Source organism: Pseudorasbora parva, chromosome 1 (genome assembly GCF_024679245.1).
Source record: "Pseudorasbora parva isolate DD20220531a chromosome 1, ASM2467924v1, whole genome shotgun sequence".
In the NCBI taxonomy this organism is placed as follows: domain Eukaryota; kingdom Metazoa; phylum Chordata; class Actinopteri; order Cypriniformes; family Gobionidae; genus Pseudorasbora; species Pseudorasbora parva.
In genome coordinates this window covers 68,318,582-68,341,642 of record NC_090172.1, presented here as the reverse complement: position 1 = coordinate 68,341,642, position 23,061 = coordinate 68,318,582, and the positions used below count along the sequence as shown (strand labels likewise).

Genomic DNA, 23,061 nt, shown 5'->3' with positions numbered 1-23,061 from the left:
AATCTGCCAATCAAAAGCAAATGTATTAAATATAAAAAGAAAAGGGGACTGTAGAGACAACAGTGCCACTGCTACTGCAATGCTGGCTGCAAGACGAGAGAGAAAGAGCGAGAGCATGTCCTAGATCTCTTAAAAGACTCCCTTCAGGTGCCACCAATTAAGTGGTTGATTGCAGGTGAGCTACCAGGGAAATCGCAATGACACAGAGTTTAGACACTCCCACATAACACTTGGAATATCAATTATATTCACCTGGAGATAAAAAATGGGGTTGTCACAGACACGGTAGGCTCTCACGTCACCGAATCACAGCGCACACTCTCACCCGAGTATTGATCACGCACACCTGCAGCCCATCATCACCGCAATCACCAGCAGCACAAAAGACACACACACACCCAGTCACTGTCCGGTCTCGTTTGTGAAAGGTACTTACCCTTCTGCTTACTTCAAGGACTCCCTCGATGAAACTTACCTGTCTCCTGAGAAAGCTTCCTAGTCTTCAGCGTCTTCCTGTGTCCAGAATGTGTGTGTTCCGTGTCTCCACCGCCACCAGCCAGTTCTCCATGATCGTCACCTGCAAGTATACACACAATGTCAACCCGGAAAACCTCAACGCACTTCAACCACTTCACCTGCCCTTCAGTTCACTCTGCTGGTTCTCATTCAATAAACCTGTTTCACTAACCTCCTGTCTCCGTAGCTTCTGTACCGTAAAAGGGGTATAGATTAATTTATATATTCACTTTGAATTAACAACTGTATAAATGAATTTGTAGCAGGTGTGGCTCAAATACATATTTTTTTCTAAAAGTGGAGAGAGTGTGTGTCTGAGATGCATCCCGTTAGAAGCATTTTTTGCAACATCATATATGAGTAGGTGTTTTTGCAACAAGTTTTGAAGTGCATAAAGATAACGTATGTGTTATGTTTTTGCAAATGGAATTTCGAATGCTAGTGCAAGTAGGAACTAGTCAAACTTACTTTGACCTTATGTGGTCTATAATAGGAGGATCTTTAATCCTGTGTTTCAATAAAAGTGTGAAGCATATCCGTGTCCGGGGCCGTACCCGTGGTGAAGACTACATGTCTTTATGTTGTAATTTTTATGCAGAAACTTTAAGTAAACCAAACCCTTGACTCCATTGTGAAAAAAAGAAGAAAAAAAACTCCATTGTGCTTCATAGAGGTCTGGACATTTGGAGCTTGGTACGGGATATCGCAGATATTTCTAACCAGTGAACAGCGCTTGTTGACTTGAAGGTAAGAGCGGATCTTATTTGTGCTGGTTTGAGAGATGTGTGCTGGATCATTAGTCATATATGGAAAAAACATAACAGTATGTTGTATTTTATTTAAAAAAATGTTTTGTTCAACACTTGGGTGTACTGTGCATGAATAAATGGACCCACACTAACAAATAAATATCAATATCAAATCAAACACATTAGACAGAAAATATTTTCACTGGTCAGTTTATACACCGGAGGAGCCAGAGGCATTGGTGTGAATCCATCCATGCTGTGTTTACATCCTTTTTTTATGCAAACTTTGAATTGCCAACTCTCAAACATTTGCATCAACGTTTATGCACTTGACTCAGTAGCAACTTTAGCTTTGTTTCACCTGAAACAGGCCTTGCAACAGAAAGGGCTTCCACTCACGCTCTTTTTATGTTGTTCTAGTTGTTGTTTCCAAATGGAAGTCATTTAAGAATTAGCGCGACTCTGTCACAGCTTGCTGTATGGAAACAAAATATCTGGTTAACATGCACTGTAAAAAAAAATCCAGACCTCTCCAACTAAATTTTTCAATCGGCCTAATTGAATTTCTGTGAATTAAATGTTTTACTTTGTGGCAACAGTTTACTAACATTGTCTGAAATAATATGTTGAGTCAATTGAAAATGTTAGTTTACCAAACTGTGTTGATGGCCCAATGTAATGTTTTAGATTGTAGTAACATTTTATTAAGCAGTTCGCTCCATCCTAAAATATATATTTTTAAGTATAAAAACAAATAGATTAAGCAAAATACAAAACACAGACCACAGATTTGACATTTTATCACATCACTTTATTAACAAATCAATTCCAGCACAGGATATTTGGTGAAAATGCCTTATTTTAAGTAAGGAACAATACTGAATGCATTGAAGTAGTCTTCTGCATGACAGGATGTCTTGACGTGATGAACGGTAACACTTTATTTTAAGGTTCAGTTATTAACTATTAACTAGTTGCTTATTAGGATGGATATTACTAGGATATTGGCTGTTTATTAGCACTTATAAAGCTCATATTAATGCCTTATTCTGCATGACCTTATTCTACATCCCTTAATCCGACCCAATACCTAAACTTAAATGCTACAAAATCTACCTTACTAACGATTAATAAGCAGTAAATGAGTAGTTTATTGAGGCAAAAGTCGTAGTTAATAGTGAATATGTGTTCCCCATACTAAAGTGTTACCGAAGTTACTTAATTATATCAATCAATCAATCAATTAATCAATCAATCAACTTCATTTATATAGTTCTTTTTCAATGACGATTGTTTCAAAGCAGCTTCACAGTGTTATACAGGACAATATTGCAACAAAATTTGATTCGGCTGTACAGTCATGGTAACACTTTATTTGATGGGGTGTGCATAAGACTGATATGACACATTCATATTCATGACATGACAGTTTTTATGTTTGTAGTGTCATTCGCTCAATAATGTCATTTTTAATGCAAAGATGACATTATGTAAGATATCTTTGTCATGACAACTTGACATTACCAAGACAACATTACCTGTCATAAACATGATATAGCAGATTATTAAATTTAAGAAACTACTCAGCTTTATAGGGTTAACATTAACCTGTCATGTGGTTGCTTTTGATGTTGATTGAGGCCATTATAATGTCATACATTTTTTCAGTGGCTTAAAGTTTAATTTGTCATTAAAATATAATTAAGTGTTAATACTCTCTCATATTATTATTTTATAACAGCAGATCATAATGTTTTTGTTGTTGTTGTTGTTTGTTTGTTTTTTAAGTTTCCTCCACAAGCTTCAACAGAAGGTTAGATAATAGACAATTTCAAATGCTTTAAAAAATTTACAGGAGTTCGAGAAATAAAATCAATCATTTGATTTTTAAGACCTGTTCGCTCGCAGAAACCTGACTGACTCTTACAAACACACGGCATGAATTTATACACTGGTGACCAGCACCAATTAATGCAACAACAAAAAAAACATACACAAATAATGGCCATTACAAAAATAAGCATATATATCAACATCATATACACACATAAACAAACACCAAAAGAAGACACTTTGTAAAATTACTTCACTTTATAAATTGTCTTCTGATGTATACAAATAAGAGGAATAGTCTTCGGAGCCCAACCCCGGGCTGAACAAGGAATGGTTGCGGCTAGAACCATGTTCCTGGGCCGGAACAGTATATATACGTCCAACGTTTCTGTCTGAAACCATTTGAATGGTGCAACAACTCACAGGACTCAGCCATAACAAACAGACAAAGAAATGGTAAGAATAAACTCAAACTATTCATTAAAGAGTGAGCGCATTTAACACTAAACAAAATTTTAAACAAAGTTTATTAACCCAAATGAATGTTGTGAGTTTTTTTCTTACTGCAAACAAAATGTACATTAAATACCTAAACAAACTAACCTGACGGAGGCTCGACCAACATCTGTCACAGCGTACACCAAACCAATGGTGCCACCATAGACATCATCATATAGGTGTATATGATGTCTGTGGGTGCCACTCTATCATTTTGAGCTGAGTTTTTAATGACTCAGTACAAGTCAAGAAAAATATTAATGACACTGTTATAAAATAATTTGACAGATTATTGACCCTTAATGACATGTTAATGACAAGTTCAACTTGTACCACTGTAGTTTAGGTCAAGCAAAATATTCATGACACTGTTATGAAATAATATGAGAGAGTACTGACACTTAATGACATGTTAATGACAAATTCAATTTATTTAAAAAAATCATGACAATATAATGGCTTCATAACAGCCAACGTCAAAACCAACCACATGACAGTTTTATGTAATGTAACCCATAAAGCTAAGTAGTTTCTTAAGTTTGATAATGAATCTGATATGTCATGTTTATAACAGGTTATGTTGTCTTGGTAATGTCAAGTTGTCATGACAAAGACAATGCCAGGTTATGATGTATTAGTTTATGTCAAGTTGTTATATCAAAGACATCTCAAATAATGTCATCTTTGCATTAAAAATGACGTAACTTGAGTGAATGACACTTAATGACAGTCGTCACAAACATGCATAACTCCTTCATATTCATGACACGTGTCATGTTATGGTTATGAAGGTGTCATGTCAGTCTTATGCACAAGAAAAAATGGCTTGAGGAAAGATAAAATAATGCAGTAATAAAATAATCATGCTTTACATACACAACGCTCTTCCCAACTGGACTATTTGCCTTTTTTCCGGCTAACTGAGTTCCCACAGAATTTCAGCATGAGATACAGCTAGCCGTCTAAAATACTATTTAGGTGAATTTAAACAATGGCGAAGTGGCTAAACGCATCTCGTTGTCATGTAAGGGACCTGTTCATGTTGGACAGACACTTTAATGGCATTTTTTGTCTGTTAAGAAGCACAAAGACACCCTTTACGTTTATGCTACATAGCTGCCGTTTTAGCTGAGTGGGGGCTCTGGGCATTAACTGTAACAGCTCCGTGTTGCAAGCACCAATCCAATCCAGTTCATATATATATATATATATATATATATATATATATATATATATATATATATATATATATATATATATATATATATACAGTCTTGTTCAAAATAATAGCAGTACAATGTGACTAACCAGAATAATCAAGGTTTTTAGTATATTTTTTATTGCTACGTGGCAAACAAGTTACCAGTAGGTTCAGTAGATTCTCAGAAAACAAATGAGACCCAGCATTCATGATATGCACGCTCTTAAGGCTGTGCAATTGGGCAATTAGTTGAAAGGGGTGTGTTCAAAAAAATAGCAGTGTCTACCTTTGACTGTACAAACATTTTTTTTTCTGGGATTTAGCAATCCTGTGAATCACTAAACTAATATTTAGTTGTATGACCACAGTTTTTTCAAACTGCTTGACATCTGTGTGGCATGGAGTCAACCAACTTGTGGCACCTCTCAGCTGTTATTCCACTCCATGATTCTTTAACAACATTCCACAATTCATTCACATTTCTTGGTTTTGCTTCAGAAACAGCATTTTTGATATCACCCCACAAGTTCTCAATTGGATTAAGGTCTGGAGATTGGGCTGGCCACTCCATAACATTAATTTTGTTGGTTTGGAACCAAGACTTTGCCCGTTTACTAGTGTGTTTTGGGTCATTGTCTTGTTGAAACAACCGTTTCAAGGGCATGTCCTCTTCAGCATAGGGCAACATGACCTCTTCAAGTATTTTAACATATGCAAACTGATCCATGATCCCTGGTATGCGATAAATAGGCCCAACACCATAGTAGGAGAAACATGCCCATATCATGATGCTTGCACCTCCATGCTTCACTGTCTTCACTGTGTACTGTGGCTTGAATTCAGAGTTTAGGGGTCGTCTCACAAACTGCCTGTGGCCCTTGGACCCAAAAAGAACAATTTTACTCTCATCAGTCCACAAAATGTTCCTCCATTTCTCTTTAGGCCAGTTGATGTGTTCTTTGGCAAATTGTAACCTCTTCTGCACATGCCTTTTTTTTAACAGAGGGACTTTGCGGGGGATTCTTGAAAATAGATTAGCTTCACACAGACGTCTTCTAACTGTCACAGTACTTACAGGTAACTCCAGACTGTCTTTGATCATCCTGGAGGTGATCATTGGCTGAGCCTTTGCCATTCTGGTTATTCTTCTATCCATTTTGATGGTTGTCTTCCGTTTTCTTCACGTCTCTCTGGTTTTGCTCTCCATTTTAAGGCATTGGAGATCATTTTAGCTGAACAGCCTATCATTTTTTGCACCTCTTTATAGGTTTTCCCCTCTCTAATCAACTTTTTAATCAAAGTACGCTGTTCTTCTGAACAATGTCTTGAACGACCCATTTTCCTCAGCTTTCAAATGCATGTTCAACAAGTGTTGGCTTCATCCTTAAATAGGGGCCACCTGATTCACACCTGTTTCTTCACAAAATTGATGACCTCAGTGATTGAATGCCACACTGCTATTTTTTTGAACACACCCCTTTCAACTAATTGCCCAATTGCACAGCCTTAAGAGCGTGCATATCATGAATGCTGGGTCTCATTTGTTTTCTGAGAATCTACTGAACCTACTGGTAACTTGTTTGCCACGTAGCAATAAAAAATATACTAAAAACCTTGATTATTCTGGTTAGTCACATTGCACTGCTATTATTTTGAACAAGACTGTGTGTATATATATATATATATATATATATATATATATATATATATATATATATATATATATATATATATATATAGACTGTACACACAAAGGTTTAACGATCAAGATTAACTTAAAAATTCCCCAGAGTTGTCCTTTAAGTTTTGTTTTTTAGAAAGCCTTTCTTTAAAGTGAATTTTATTTTGTATAAATTGTATCTTAATTTTAAATCAATGTTTCATTAGTCAATTGCCTGGAGTTACTAAATAAGAAGCAAATATAGCAGACAATAGCCTATAATCATGACATTGCATGGCGCGTCGCATAAATTAACCAAAACTAGAAATCATATTTAAGTATTGTGTGTATCGGATAGTTTACAAAAATCAAAAGATTCAGAAAATCTTAGCCATTAAAATGACTGGGGAATAAAGTGTCCCAATCAACCTGAATTTACCCTATATTCTTTCAAATCAAAATGGCATTGCATTATGTTCTCTTAAATCCCAACTGTTTTACTTATTACATTCATCATGACCAATTATTCAGTTATTTATATTTACTGAATACTGAATTGTGTTCAATATCCCAATATTGATGTTTTTTTAGCATGAGACTTCTTTCAAAAACGTTAAATATAGCAATGTCAAATCTTTTGATAATTTAAAATATAAAAGCCCTTAGTATTGTGCCTTTGGCTCTCACTTTATATAGATAAATATAGTCTAAATAAACTACAACAAAATATATTTCTTTTGTCCTGTTGCTAAGCTCCCAGTCACATACCTGAGGCTCATTCATTTCGCAGGTGTGAGTCCCAGCATTATTCATGATCATTCACGTCTCTTCACATATGGCCTTTGTGAAGAAAACATGTCTTACAAAATGTAAATCAATATATATTTTTATGTGAAAGAGCAGGCACAATGTACATATATACATTAGTCTTGTACAGGGGCGTAGCACCAAATTTTGGGCCCTGGGTACAAACCATCTTGCTGGGCCCCCGTACCATGTATGTGTATGTATAGAAAACTGACTTCCCTGCCTTGGGCCCTGGTTACTCAGTACCCTTTATCCCCCCAGTCCCACGCCCCTGGTCTTGTATACACATAGACACATAGACGCATGCATTTTCTGTAAAGCTGCTTTGAAATGAAATACGTATTGTGAAAAGTGCTATACAAATACATTTGATTTGAATTGAATGTTATCCAACATTTACACTACAGGAAAACTAATGTTGACGATTTCACCATTTTGACTCTTAATTTCATAATATACATATGCACATTACCTGAAAGGGGGAATAATTCTTGAGTTTAAAAAAAGTCAAATCACAGAGAAGAACCTGATGAAGGCAAACTCAAACTATGTTTTCTTCATCCTTACCTGAACTTCACATTTCTGCATTGCTCCGCCATATAATTAAATAAAAAAGAAAACCACGTCGCTTGCTGGAAAACTTCAGTGCACAACTTACAGTTTAAGAGCTTTGAGAGCTCAGTTTGAAATGTGATCAGTGACGGTTACTCCTGATCAATCGGCCACTGATCGGTCATCTATGAGTTGATAACTTGCCCCCCTCAAAACCCAGCCGACTCAGACTTGTTTATAACAGACATTAATGTTATCTCTCTTAAAATATAAGTGAGTGTAAATATCAGTGTATTATTATATATTTCTAAAGACCTGAAGTATGTCAGGTAAAACAAGAGCTTATTGATGCTGTTCAGTCAGTCTGCTATTTTATTTCAACCATTTCTCCTGATCGGAGTCTTCTGTAAATATTTTGTTTATATGTAGAGTCATCAACTAAGTATAATGGTGCAACGCAAAAATATTTAGTGGGGCGTAAATTGTAAATTAGTGCCCATTTACATCAAAACTATGCTATGTTATAACTAGCAAACAATTGTACAAGATGTTTTATAGTTCTCAAAGATGTGCATAAACAGTAGCAGGTAAGTGCTTTAACAGTCTTTACATTGCAAACATTGCAAAATGTCAGGCAATCTATTTAGAATCAGATACCTCTTTAAGTTGCTGGCCCCAGATAATTGTTATTTACATTCACTGCACGTTAAAACATCACAGTCTTATTTTATCAGGACAAACTGCACATCATTGGCTTAACAGACACTGTTGAGTGTGTGTTTTTATTCTTTTCAAAATATCATAAGTTACAGACTTATCATTTTTCACTCCTGACACTGCAACTTAGTTTTATCATAAATAGTGTTCAAATATCTAATCTGCAGTCTTTAATCTTTCCTCTTAGTCCAAAGGTGGGCATATTTGGAGAAATATTTAGTTATTCTCACGTTATGTGTAATTATATGTGATTTGCTGTATTTTTATATCAATAAAGGATGTTTACATTGTAAATGCTAAGCAGGTGTAGCGATTATCTGCATATAAAAGGCTACACCTAGTGTATATCATGCCAGGAACTATTCTCTTACAGTAACTCATTTGTTTAAAAGAGTTCACATAAAGTCCCAAGAATATGCTTTCTTTGTTTTCTAGAAAGCTATAAGACCGCAGGTGGAATAATGTATAGTGGGATCAAAGTGGAGTAGATGGACAAGTCATAATGCCAGAATGAAGGATAATAATGGCAGAATACAAACAACAGAATAAAATAATATGATTAAATATATAAGGATAATGAAGATTAGTTATCATACACAGCAGAAGTGTAAAAACGTGTGTTGAGTGAGAACAATAGAAATGTGATTGGGGCACCAGAAATGGACAAAAGGGTGCAAGTAGTTGTTTATAGGGCAATACAATTTTATTAGCTGCCTCTAAACACTCACAGGAGATGGTCTTAGGAAATTGCTTCATAAAATTAATAGTTTTAGAGATAATGTCCTCAGATTTGAAAATGAAGCATTTCTAAGTGTTTCTAAGTTGCTACACTACAGCCACATCAAATTGTATACATATAAAATATATATTGTTATTTTTTTTATTTTTTTTATGCAAGTCTTGAATACACTCCCAAGTGTTGGATTTCTAAATATATGTTGGTTATGTGTCTATTCAGAGTGACTTATGAATAGCAACCTTTGTATGGGCATGTTATTTATGTCCCACTTGCCAAAATGTGGGTTGTTGGGGAAGGGGTTAATGAATATGAATTTAGTGAATTGAAGACTGTTGATTTCCAGAGTATTATTTTTCTTTACCACAATGACCTGCAAATAAAACATATTTGCTTATTACATCTCATAACATTTGTATAATCATTCATACTTGTGCAGCTTATTTTACTAGTTATTATAAGACTCACGTTTATCAGTGTTCTCCTTCTGGATCACCTGTTGAGGGGTTTGGGACCATCGCAGTGTCATTTCCGTGAATCCTTTTTCAGCAAGAGCAGATCCCAACTGAAAATAACATTCATACTAAACTGATTAGATCAGTGGCCAGTTGTATAAACCACTTGGACTAGTTTAAAAGACAACTCCGGTGAGAAATGAACCTAGGTGTAATTACAGATGGTTAGCGAGTAGATCGTTCTCTTGGATGCGTTTTCATGAAAATCGAATGTAAAGAGTTTTATCTCTAAACACAGATTAGCTTATAGCGCTTGTCTAAGGGGCACAGGGTAAGTGAAATTAAACCGCTAGTTAATACACACTAACAAGGTTCAAAATAGCCTCACACTAACACTGCAGCATAATGAGGGTCCCTACATGCAAACCGAAGCATTGAGAACTTTGTAAGAGTACAAACAGTTTAATAAGAAGATACTTTATAAAGACAGCGCATTGCGCGTTTACAGACAGCAGCCATCTTGGAAAATAGTCTCGACGAGTCGAGCCACGAACGCTGTGCTAAAAGATGAACTGTGACTTTAACTTGGAATCTCATATGGTCCGTTGTTTCCAGAAGAAAGCACTAAACGTGACAGAGAAAATAAATAAATACAAATAAAAATGTCCATGTAATTAGATTTCACAAACTTAATTCCTATCGACCAGCTCACTTAGCACAGCGTTCGTGGCTTGACTCGTTGAGACTGTTTTCCAAGATGGCTGCCGTCTGTAAACGTGTAATGTACTGTCTTTATAAAGTATCTTCTTATTAAACTGTTTGTACTCTTACAAAGTTCTCAATCCTTCGGTTTGCATGTAGGGACCCTCATTATGCTGCCGTGTTAGTGTGAGGCTATTTTGAGCCTTGTTAGTGGTATTAACTAGAGATTTCACTAAATTTCGCTAAAATACAATCATTAAGGTTGAATATGTTTTTTCTCTCACCTGTTTCAGAACATTTTCTCTTATTGAAGGGTCAGTCAAATCAACTCTGGAGTTAAACTGCATTTTGACAAATGACCTTTTTAAAGCAGGACCTAAACAAAGATAAATTCATATATGAATTAGTTGACTTTATGCTCATTAAAACTCCTCACTGTATGATATATTATATGATACTTTGTCAGACTTAGTGTAAAATCGATCAATGATTCGGATTACCAATGTCATGTGATTTCAGCAGTTTGGCAGTTTGACACGCGATCCAAACGGCTGAAATCACGTGACAGTGGCGATCCGAAACATTGATTGGTTCACTGATTCATAAACCGTTTGAATCTTTATTTGAGGAACACAAAAGAGAAGCCAATGCTGAATAAAGTCGTAGTTTTTGTTATTTTTGGACCCAAATGTATTTTGGATGCTTCAAGAGACTCTAATTAACCCACTGATGTCTCATATGGACTACTGTGATGATGTTTTTATTCCCTTTCTGGACATGGACAGTATAGTGTGCATTGATTGTATACGCTCTCGGACTAAATATCAAATATCTTAAACTGTGTGTGAAGATGAACGGAGGTCTTACGGGTGTGGAACGGCATTAGGGTGAGTCATTACCCATTACAATGACATAAATTTCATTTTTGGGTGAACTAACCCCTTAACAAATTGTTGTAATAAGCTAAAGTATAAAACTTCTCAGAAGGGTGACCTACAATCCTTGAACACATTTTTATTTAATTAATCAAATTTGTTTGTAACATAAGACAGACAGACTCTTATACCATTTGAAATGTAAATATTGCTGTATACTCATAATCACCGACATAACCTGAGTCTGGTTTCTCCCAAGGTTTTTTTCTCCATTCTGGCACTGAAGTAGTTTTGGTTCCTTGCCACTGTTGCCTTTGGCTTTTGGCTTGCTCAGTTGGGGACACCTAAATTTCAACTATATTACTGATCTACCCGCATTGACACTATATGATAATTGAAATTTGCTGGATAACATCACCGGTTTCACCAGAACGGCTGTACAGCCAAATCAAATTCTGTTGCATTATCTTCCTGTTAACACTGTGATGCTGCTTTGAAACAACTGGACTCTTAAAAAGACCTATATAAATAAAGGTGATTTGATTTGATAAAGAATGACAGAAGTATCTTGCTGACAGAAATATGACAATGTTTACCTTCTCCATAGACCTCCACCTCACAGAGAGTGAGTATCTTGTTTCCAGGAATGATCAGAGTCACATAACGTCCCTCCATCCCATCACATGAGTAGCTGTAGGACTGGCCAGCTGGAATAGCAGGAATAACAGCACATCTACAGACAGAGAGACAAACAGATGAAGGTGATACAGCGTTGAATATTACCATTTCTCATGTTGTTCCTCAAGAGTCTCACATGGGATTGTTGCTGCCGTTGTTCTCCAAAGAGTTCCCGATCCGAATCTCGGCTCCATTTATTCGTTCTGCACAGCAGTGTTTTATGTTAGTGATGACCACTTTACTAACTCGGTAAATATGGCGTAAATCCAGCCTCCACCACGGGTTAGTCTCATTAAGGGTTGAGGAGCATCCTGTATTCAACTGCTGGAGACCTCGATTACCATCAATGGCCTTTTGAGCAAACCAGTCCCCAGATGTTGACGACTGTGCAACAGCTCCTCCTATTGCCCGATTTTCTGGGAAATAAATAAAGTTCTGACACGTCTTGACACAAAGACACAAACATGTACTTTTGTGAATGAAATTTAAGAACTAGGGGATTATTGAGGTGAATTTTTAGGGCTGCCCCCCTACTAACGGTTAAATGTCTATTAGGGGCATCACAGACACCCTCACAAACATTTTTAAATGAATGGCTTCTAGTCAACTAGAAAAATATATAGTCGAGGGCAGCCCTGGTCATTTCCTCACCATTTTTTTTATGTCCCATGTTAACATTTTTCCTACTTCCTGTTGTTTGAATTAAACAAACACTGACTTTCCTCACAGCAGGGACGCATGCATTTATTTCAATAATCTAACTGTAAGATGCCAATAAAGCTTGAACATTGTTGTACTGGTTTGAAAGGATATAAATAAAATGTGACAATTTTCAGCTTCAATTTTGTATGGCATTGATATATTGAAAATGCTCTAAAACAATGAATTACCTCCCAAATACCTGTAGACTTCAACCTCACAAAGAGCAAGAATATTGTCATATCCAGGAATATGGATAATCACGTAACGCCCCTCCATCGCACCGCACGAGAAGTTGGCCGTGGCTCCAGAAGGAATAGTAGAAATTACAGCACATCTACAGACAGAAAGATTCTGTTATCGGTTTCTGTTCATTCTCAGCTCTAGCCAAAGATAAGGGTCAAATAAAGCCTCACATGGGGTTGCTGTAAACGACCACAGAGTTCCCGACACGAATCACTGCCCCGTTTATCTTGTCATAAAAGGGGCTCACTCTATTAGTGATGGTCACTCTGTTCACCCTGTATACTTTCATCAGATCCACTCTCCACCACGGGTCGCCCTGTGTGTCAGTATGGGAACAGTTGTCACGTAGACCATCGACTGCATATTTGGAGTACCAGGTATTGTATGTGGATGATTGGGTGGTTGTTTGCATTAATGCAAGGTTCTCTGGAAGAAGTCCAGTAAAAAAACAGTTTTATTCAATCTTATTGAACATTAGGTAAGAGGTATTTAAAAGCATTTCATTGAAATGAAATACCTTAGTGTTTTTATCCATTATCCTTATTCTCGTAAACCATAAAAAGATGAAATAGTATTTCAACTACTGAGTTAGGTTTAAGATAACTAAAATTAAAGGGGACCTATTATCCAAAATTCATATGCCCTGCCCTATTTTCTGAGACACAGCCCTGAGTTAGAATCACAGTCCAAATATTCCACTGTCAACTTTTAGTGATATTATAACAATGTGGAAGCTATTTACATATATATTATCGTAACATACAGATCGAATATAAACCACGAGGGAAAAAAATCAGAGTGGGGTCAGCGCATGCTGAGTCACACAGTGCGCAGAAGTCGCCAATTTTTTGTAGAGTCAATAGCTAGTCTGAAACCTTAAGATTAGCTCAAGAACAGTGCGTAGAGAGCTTCATGGAATGAGTTTCCATGGTCTTCATTTTTTCAGATATATATTTTTCCTTTTGGCTTACTTTTGCTTTAGTTATTTTTTATTTTTTTTTTCCCTATGACTTCTCTTCACGTCAATTTTGTATTGTTATTCTTTTTTTTCCCATTTTCTCGAGTTATCCAGGTTCCCTGGCTGCTGTTGTTCACCATCTGCCATCTCCAATTTCTTTCTCCTAGCCTCTCCTGCCATCGCTCTACCTGTGTCACCCATCATCCCGGACCTTAAGTGCAAGCTGCTCTTGGTTGAGCGTTACAGCTCTATGAACTTCATCTCTACCACCAGAGAGTGTCATTGATTGTTCCTAGCTCTTACTCTTCTGGCTCCTCCTGTTTTCCCAATAAACTTGTTGCCCTGCAAATTGAATCCTTGTCTTTCTGAACCCTAAAAGCTGCATTCTCTGGACAATGGTTCAAGGACAAAGGCAAAAATGATCAAACAGGCAAAACAGAACAAAGGATTAAATAAAATCGATGATTCTTACCTTCTTGTCCATTTGCTCTTTCCTCAATCAAAAAAAACCCTGTAGAATTGAGATTCAAAGAGAGAGTATCAGAGATTCAGGATTTGTTGTATTTTCTTCTTTAATTCACTTTGATAATTTCACTAACAAAATATAATATAAATGATCTGTGTAATAGGTATATTGGAGGAAACTATTGACCAGAATAATAATCTGCAATGAACAGACGTTTCTGTGGAATCACCACCTGACAAACACAAACATCAGGAAGACTGTCAAACAATTTACATACACAAATGAGAAAATACTTAACAAAAGATTTGATTAGTAAAGTAGATCTAAAGAGTAAACTGAGAAATACTATCCCAGAGATCAAGTGACAGACAATCCTGCAAGTTTGGAATAGTAAAAAAAGAAAATAAAGAACATGATGAATGTCATACTTTTATTAGCAGGAATGCATTAAATTAAACACAAGTAAGAAAGAAAAAAAAAACATTATACACCGTTGAGGCTTAACAGTATGACTATCTGATCATATATAATACCATTCAAAAGTTTGGACACTTTTCCAAACTTTTGACTGGTTGTGTATATGTCCTAATACTGTTGGTCACCCCTTTTGCTTCCTAAACAGCCCTGACCCATCGAGGCATGGACTCCTCTAGACCCCTGAAGGTGTGCTGTTGTATTTGCTGTGTATTCTGACACCTTTCTATCAGAACCACCATTAACTTCTTGAGATATTTGAGCTCCAGTGGCTCATCTGTATGAGCATGTGTATCAATGAGCCTTGGCCACCCATGACCCACAATGAGCCTTGGGTCTCCAAGAGCTGCAGTTTTGGAGATGCTCTGACCCAGTCGTCTAGGCATCACAATGTGGCCCTTGTCAAACTCACTCAAATCCATGATGATTTGCCCAATCTGAAGCAGCACAACTCGTTTCAATATATTCTATATATATATATATATATATATATATATATATATATATATATATATATATATATATATATATATATATATATATATATATATATATATATATCAAAATAATGCATGCAGTATACTGTAATGATAGTGATATAACAATTTAAACTATGATACAAATGAAATGTGGGGTTAAAAAAACGGCATCATTAATTCAAATAATTAATGTCTAAAACATCTGTTTGTTTGGTGAAAATGTTCAATACTTTCCATAATATAGTATAAATCAACAGTAGACAGAGATATGTGTAAACTAAATTACAAATGAAAAATCATATCGACTAATCATATAAACAGAGCAAACAGAACAAAGGAAAACCTTGCAGAAACCTCAGTTAGTATTAGTGTGAATCTAGTCAAATAGCAGATGTGTGTGTGTTTTACTTTACCCAGTAAGATCCACAGGCACTTGAAGAGCTTCATCATGGCTGAATAAAGGCGTCTGTCTTTCTTTTAGGGATGGAGAGAGTTTTTTATGTTTTATGGAGGACGAGACATTTAAATGTACATCATATGATCAGCCTTGTCACTCCTCCCTTCCATCTCCATCATTTCTCTCTCTCTCTCTCTCTCTCTCTCTCTCTCTCTCTCTCTCTCTCTCTCTGTCTTTCAAATTCAAACAAGCTTTATTGGCATGACTTGTACAGTATTGCAAAGCATTGGCCATTACATAAGCAATGAAAAATGAATCAATAAAGTCAATAAATCAATCAGTAAACAAATACAATAATATATTTTATAATCAAGAATAATTATGGTAATAAAATGAATGATTAAAGGGGTACTTCAGCGCTGGGAAGATGAATCTGTATTTAAACTGGGTCATTAATGTAGTAGAAATGTGAAATTATTTTTGAATTTGGTGCCTTCTAGACTGAGAAAAGACAGAAAATGTATTTTTGTCTCATGGGGATGAAAGACTACAATTCCCAGAATGCTTCACTGCCCTGTGAGGCCATTCCCACAGCCACCGCTACTGGATTACTGTGACTGAGTTGGAGAAGACACTACAATTAAAAACTGAACGTGTGTGTTCAATATAATGAGTGAGTCGCCGCGCGAGTATCACAGCACTGAGCACTAACTGCAGGAGTGAGATAAATGAGCTGATGAGCTCTCGTGATGAGAGCTGAGGTAATCGCGACTACACTCGCGTCCATATATTCACAACGCGAGTACAGTATGGCGCGTTTCAGTTCATGCCTTTGCAAGCTTAACTTTCATAGAAATTAATTTGAGAAGTTTAAAGACTTACATTGCTCACCATAGCTCCGTTTAAATGAGTGCCTGTAGCTGAGCTGAGCTGTGAGTGTGATCTCCATCCCTCATGCGCGGGTTCAAAACATGTGGAAATGGCTCCCTCTGCTGGCTGTAGTCTTTAGCCTTTGGCCAAACATTCCTCCTATGGGGAGGGGAGCAAATGAAAAGCACAATCATTTGAATATACTCCAGGGTTTCTACTGATACAAAGCCATATGCTAATCGCTGAAGTAACCCTTTAAATAATAATAATAAAACGCTTAATACATTTGTCCACTCACTGACTCTCTTAGTTTGTGGCAGGCTGTCATATATTTTGCTGCTTTAATCTTGTGTTTTTAGGGGTCCCCATATCTAGCTGCCATATGGTGCAATTGGTTCAATTATTGCTTTTTAGCCAGGTTTAAATTGGAAGAATTGTATTTTTAATCATGTAGAAGTCCCTCATTGCTTTTGCTTTCAGCTCATTCAAAGCCAGACTGAAGCTCCCGGTTGAACTCAGTTTTAGTCCCAGATAGGTGTATTCGTGTGAGTGCTGGAGGACCTGGTTTTCTTCTCTGAAGATGTATTTATTTTCCCTATACTATTTATATTTATATGAATGTTAAATAAAGTGGTGCTCAATGGACAACCTTGTCTGACTCCTCATTTTTTGGGGGACATTTCTGTTAGTTTGCTCTCTATTATTACAGCACGTGTTGCTTTTATACATGGTGCTGATCAAATCAAATGTTTTCCCTCCAATCCCATTTTCCAGTAGTTTAAGGAAGAGTCCTTGGTGCCAGATCGAATCGAAAGCCTTCTCAAAGTCAACAAATCAAGCAAAGACTTTGGATTTACTCTGGTATACATGTTTCTCAATGATCGTGTGGAGGGTGTAGATGTGGTCAGATGTACTGTGTTTAAGCAGAAATCCAATTTGACTTTTATCCAGAATGTTTTGGGTTTTAAGAAAGTTCTGCAATCTCATATTAACAATCAAACCGAATATTTTCCCAAGCTTACTGTTGACATATGCCTCTGTAATTGTTTGACTCACATTTGTCTCCTTGTTTAAAGATCGTGTAATCAGGCCTTGATTCCAGGTCTTGGGAAAATATCCTATATTCTACTGAAGCATGTAGTCTATCTGTTAGCTTTCTTTAAAATGTCAGCACAGATTTTCAGGATGTTTACTCCCATATACAAATGCCTTTAAGTTTACAAAATCCTCCCAAATCAGCTGCAAAAGCAAACAAATAAGACTAAACCCCTGTCCCGACACACCCACTGCCTAAAGGGGATCGCACAACTTCTATTTCTGCAGTTTAACACTGATGGACTAAAAGTAACCCAATAAATGTGGGTTTTAAATATGATTTTCAGTGGTCATAAATAGAAGAATGTAGCGAATTAGCTCTTAAGGGAAATATTAATAATTATTCATAACTCATTAGGATTAATTATGAATATTTTAATCATTTAAATAGATTAACTTTATGTAGCTACATTAATATTGCAATCAATCAATCAGTTAATTTGTGAACATTTAGTATTGATTATTACTTAATTCTAAGAAAAGGATATTTTTCATGGCTACAGAAAAAATATTCTTCCTTTGTATTTACATAAGCGCTTAAAGCGCATAACCAGATCGATCATTTAAGGGACAATTTGTTTGCAGGCAGGGAGTCAGAACCAAACATATATTGTGCACAAAATTTAATATCTATAAATCACGAACGAGACATAAAACACATACATACACAAAACATACATAGCAAGAGTTGAAGTGAAAGTGGTTAGAAGAACCGGGTCAGTATAGATGGATGAAGTCTAAAGAGTCTAAAACCTTGAGAGAAACCATCGGTGACTACAAGCCCCTTTGTCTGAACAAAGGGGTTTACAGCTTTACTCACTACACAGCAATTTGTTTTGCGTACGATACTTGCATATGGCTTGAGCCGTAGAAGACCGTCCAGTTGGAAATCGCAGGAGAAAGTTCGAAGGGTTGGTCTGATGAGTTTTACCACGCATGATTCCTTCCGTGGTGAGTGAAGGAACGATGGTGAACTTGCAGAGTCTCTGATGGTCGAAGAAGATTCACATGAAGTGTGGATGGCCGTGTGTGGGTCTCGGGTTTCTGGTCCCACAGAGCACATGGCTCTGTGTATGGAGGCCCTCCCTGCTTGGAGGGCCTGCATTGGTGGCCTGGCTCAAGGGCCAGCCACGATGACGTGTTGGTTCAGCCAGAGAGAGAAGAGAGAGGGAGGGTATCCGAGCACCTCTCTTTTTAAGGTCTGGGAGTAGTCACGCCCTCCTGGGGTAGACTTGACCAATGAGATTGTTGGGATTTCCAAGCGGGAAATTCCTCTGGAGATTTTATGGCTCTTTGTTTCAAGCTTGAATCAATGGGTCTCTGCCCATTCATACTCTAATTAATGCAACAAACACACACTGCATTCTGTGAATAAGTGACATACATGGAAGTGTAAGTCGTGAAGTGAGCATTAATTTGATAGGAGACATGACATATATGAGGTTACCTGAATTAGTAAGTTGTTAAGACAAAGACAAAAAGATGCAAAATACCATACAGCAGAAACATTTTACAAGACAGTTATGTGTTTACATATAATGTCCTGGGGTGCATGTTCATTTATAGATGGTTTGTCTATAATTTGAGGCAAAAGCGTGTGTTTTACAAGCTTTGTGTCTTTAACTCTGGACTTTTCATGTGGCCAAATTCTTTTGGGCTGTAAAACGTCTTATCAGATGGTTTCCAGGGTAACGGAGAATCTTTCTCTGTTGTGTTGGGGGAAGGTCTGTTACTAAGCACAAAGCAATCAAAACATATTTGTTAAATGTAACTGGCGATTGTGTGTTTGATTCGCCTGAGTCGCTACAAGAACAATTTTAGTTTCTCGAAGAAGAGTTCTTAACAGTTGTTTTTTTAGTATAAGGACATTTTAAAGAAGCTTTTGGGAAAGGTTCTGTGGATGTTAAAGGTTGATGGACTGACCTACGAAGTTTTCTGATTGCTGCACCATGTTGTGGCTTATTACCTTACAACCTGCACTTCAACAAACAGTACACAGATCAGAAAACATATTTCAACATCCAAAGTAATTAGGTTCAGCATTATAGCAAGTAAAATCAGTTTATTTTAGGCAAGGCAAAATGCTTTTCCATCATTTCACCAATTCTGAGGGTGGGGGAGCGGGGTGTATTATTTCAACTTTCACTGAGATTGACCAAGGCACTAAATGATGCCTGGGTGACACAAGTCCAAACACTGGACAAAAATAATAACCCCAAAAAACTTCCCAACCAGAATTCTAGTGTGAAGTGAACAGCGTCCGTTTCTTGCTGTTTTTAAAGTCTGCTAAAAGTGTTATTCCCCTGGCCTTTTAACCCTATAGAATTATTTAGTCGTTTATGTTTTGTTCAACACTTGGATGTACTGTGCAGTGTTAGAATGCATGAAAGAATGAACGGACCCGTACTAACAAATAAATATCAATATCAAATCCAACACAATAGACGGAAACCATTTTAACTGGCCAGTTTATACACCAGATGAGCTAGGTGCGTTGGTGTGGATCCATCCATGCTGTGTTCACATCCTTTTTTATGCAAACTTTGATTGTTAACTCTCAAACATTTGCATCAACGTTTATGCACTAGACTCAGTAGCAGCTTTTGCTTTGTTTCTCCTAAAAACAGAAAGGGAGGCACTAAAGAGAGCCGACAAAAGTATTTTGCAGCTTAAATAAATAAATAAATATAATCCTGAACATAAGATTTACTTGACAAGCGTTATTCTTACTAATTTGTTAAACACAGTTTCTTGTTAGTTAATAGTAGGCTAGTTTCTGGAATGCAGTGAATTACTCGTTTGGTCCTGTGTAGTAATTAATGAATGAAGGAACCGTATTCTAAAGTGTTACCATGTAAGATATTAAGGGCCAGATTTACTAACAGCTTGCTCCAGCACAAACCCTCTTTTGGCATTAAAAAACTACTGTCAGGATTTACTAAAGACACTCAAGATTGTGTTGGTCAGTATGGAAATGGTTTGGCGGCATCTTTAATTTGCCCGTCATCAGTAGATCACATGCTGAACTTTACACTCCCATCTGTGCTTTTGCTCTCAAACTAATTTACACTGTTTAGAAAATCTGGCTCCAAGACTTGTTTTCAGTGATTGTACCTTTCTTTCTTTTTTATTCTTACTCCACTGGCAGATTTTGTTAGCTTGTTTTAAGCTTAATGAAGATGAAAACATGAAAAAATAAACTAAAGAAGAATTAGCTAGAAACAGTAATAACAATGTTGACATAAGCATGCTGTGATGTGCTATTATTATTATTCAAAATACAAATTTAAATGTAAAAATAATTTAATGTCAGGTATTTCAGTAACTCAGTATTACATACAGTATATTTTGCTTATGAATGTTTCAAAAACCCAGCTATTACACTATAAAGTACACTATTAATGTAATAAATAATTATAAGTTCTCCTAAAGAATAATAAAATATTACATTGGCAATACTGGGGTTATTTAAAGAAATATTTATAATAATATTTTATATTTTGTCTTCATAAAATATACAATAAATCTACAGCTCAATCAACCTCATAAACGTGAAAGTAGGTTTGCACTGAATTTATCCCTAGATTGACGCTTTGTCCACTCTCTTCGTCTGAATTCACATCAATAAATCCACAGAACCACTTATGTGAAAATTTATCCTTTTACTCGATTAGCAACAAAAACAATCACAAAAATATTACAAAAAATAAATTGATTAACGAGAGATAGAAAGGTCAAAAAACTGTAAGGCTCCACTCTCTCCTTGCCTGACCCAGATCACAGACAATTTTTTTCCTCTGTTACCACAATTTCTCGCGAGAGTATTAAAGGTACATGTGTTTAAAGGTAAAAAAAAAAGAGAAAACGGTCCTATATTTCTCAAAGATCACTAATGTATTATAAATTAACTCTAAATTATACACACACATTTTAGATAATTACACAATTAACTCATTGCATTACTGTAAATATTAACTGCATCAACCTAATGTTAATATCCCTTTCAATTTCCTCCACATAAAATTAATAAGATAAATTACTATTTAACTATGTAAAATAAAAATAATTTATTAATTGCATTTAGGCTTCTACAGTGAAAAAAGTATGTTCAATGAATACTACACTCTACACTCACCTAAAGGATTATTAGGAACACCTGTTCAATTTCTCCTTAATGCAAGACGGGCCGGTCTGAGTATTTCACAATCTGCTCAGTTACTGGGATTTTCACACACAACCATTTCTAGGGTTTACAAAGAATGGTGTGAAAAGGGAAGAGCATCCAGTATGCGGCAGTCCTGTGGGAGAAAATGCCTTGTTGATGCTCGAGGTCAGAGGAGAATGGGCCGACTGATTCAAGCTGATAGAAGAGCAACTTTGACTGAAATAACCACTCGTTACAACCGAGGTATGCAGCAAAGCATTTGTGAAGCCACAACACTCACAACCTTGAGGCGGATGGGCTACAGCAGCAGAAGACCCCACCGGGGACCACTCATCTCCACTACAAATAGGAAAAATACCCAGCACCCATATCACCCTGTAGCCCAAGACTGGTTTCCCCCTGAAGCTAAGCAGGGCTGAGCCTGGTCAGTACCTGGATGGGAGACCAACTGGGAAAACCAGGTAGCTGCTGGTAGAGGTGTTAGTGAGGCCAGCAGGGGGCGCTCACTCTGTGGTCTGTGTGGGTCCTAACACCCCAGTATAGTGATGGGGACACGATACTGACAAAGAGCACCGTCCTTCGGATGAGACGTTAAACCGAGGTCCCGACTCTCTGTGGTCGTTAAAAATCCCAGGATGTCCTTCGATAAAGAGTAGGGGTGTAACCCCGGCATCCTGGACAAATTTTCCCATTGGCCCCTGTCCATCATGGCCTCCTAATCTTCCCCATATCCCGATTGGCTTCATCACTCGGTCTCCTCTCCACCATAAGCTGGTGTGTGGTGAGCGTTCTGGCGCAATATGGCTGTCGTCACATCATCCAGGTGGATGCTGCACATTGGTGGTGGTTGAGGAGTTTCCCCCCTTCAATGTAAAGCGCTTTGAGTGCCTTGAAAAGCGCTATATAAATCGAATACATTATTATTATTATTATTATTATTATTATTATTATTATTATTATTATTATTATTATTATTAAAAAGAGGCTACAATTTGCACAAGCTCACCAAAATAGGACAGTTGAAGACTGGAAAAATGTTCCCTGGTCTGATGAGTCTTGATTTCTGTTGAGACATTCAGATGGTAGAGTCAGAATTTGGCGTGAACAGAATGAGAACATGGATCCATCATGCCTTTTTACCACTGTGCAGGCTGGTGGTGGTGGTGTAATGGTGTGGGGGATGTTTACTTGGCACAATTTAGGCCCCTTCTGACCATGTCCATTCCTTTCAAT

The 23,061-nt window shown here is 36.8% G+C and overlaps 1 protein-coding gene across 1 annotated transcript; it reads right to left on the bottom strand.

Annotated features, from left to right (window-relative positions):
* Positions 1-293: 293 nt before the first annotated feature.
* Positions 294-15,244, bottom strand: LOC137075534 (uncharacterized). The gene is made up of 11 exons (XM_067444255.1): positions 14,978-15,244; positions 14,562-14,580; positions 14,355-14,393; positions 13,095-13,350; positions 12,889-13,015; positions 12,116-12,414; positions 11,898-12,034; positions 10,711-10,802; positions 9,738-9,834; positions 476-577; positions 294-346 (listed from the first exon to the last, which is right to left on the bottom strand). Exons 1-11 carry the CDS (start codon positions 15,242-15,244, stop codon positions 294-296), a joined length of 1,488 nt encoding a protein of 495 aa, XP_067300356.1.
* Between the last annotated feature and the right edge of the window lie 7,817 nt (positions 15,245-23,061).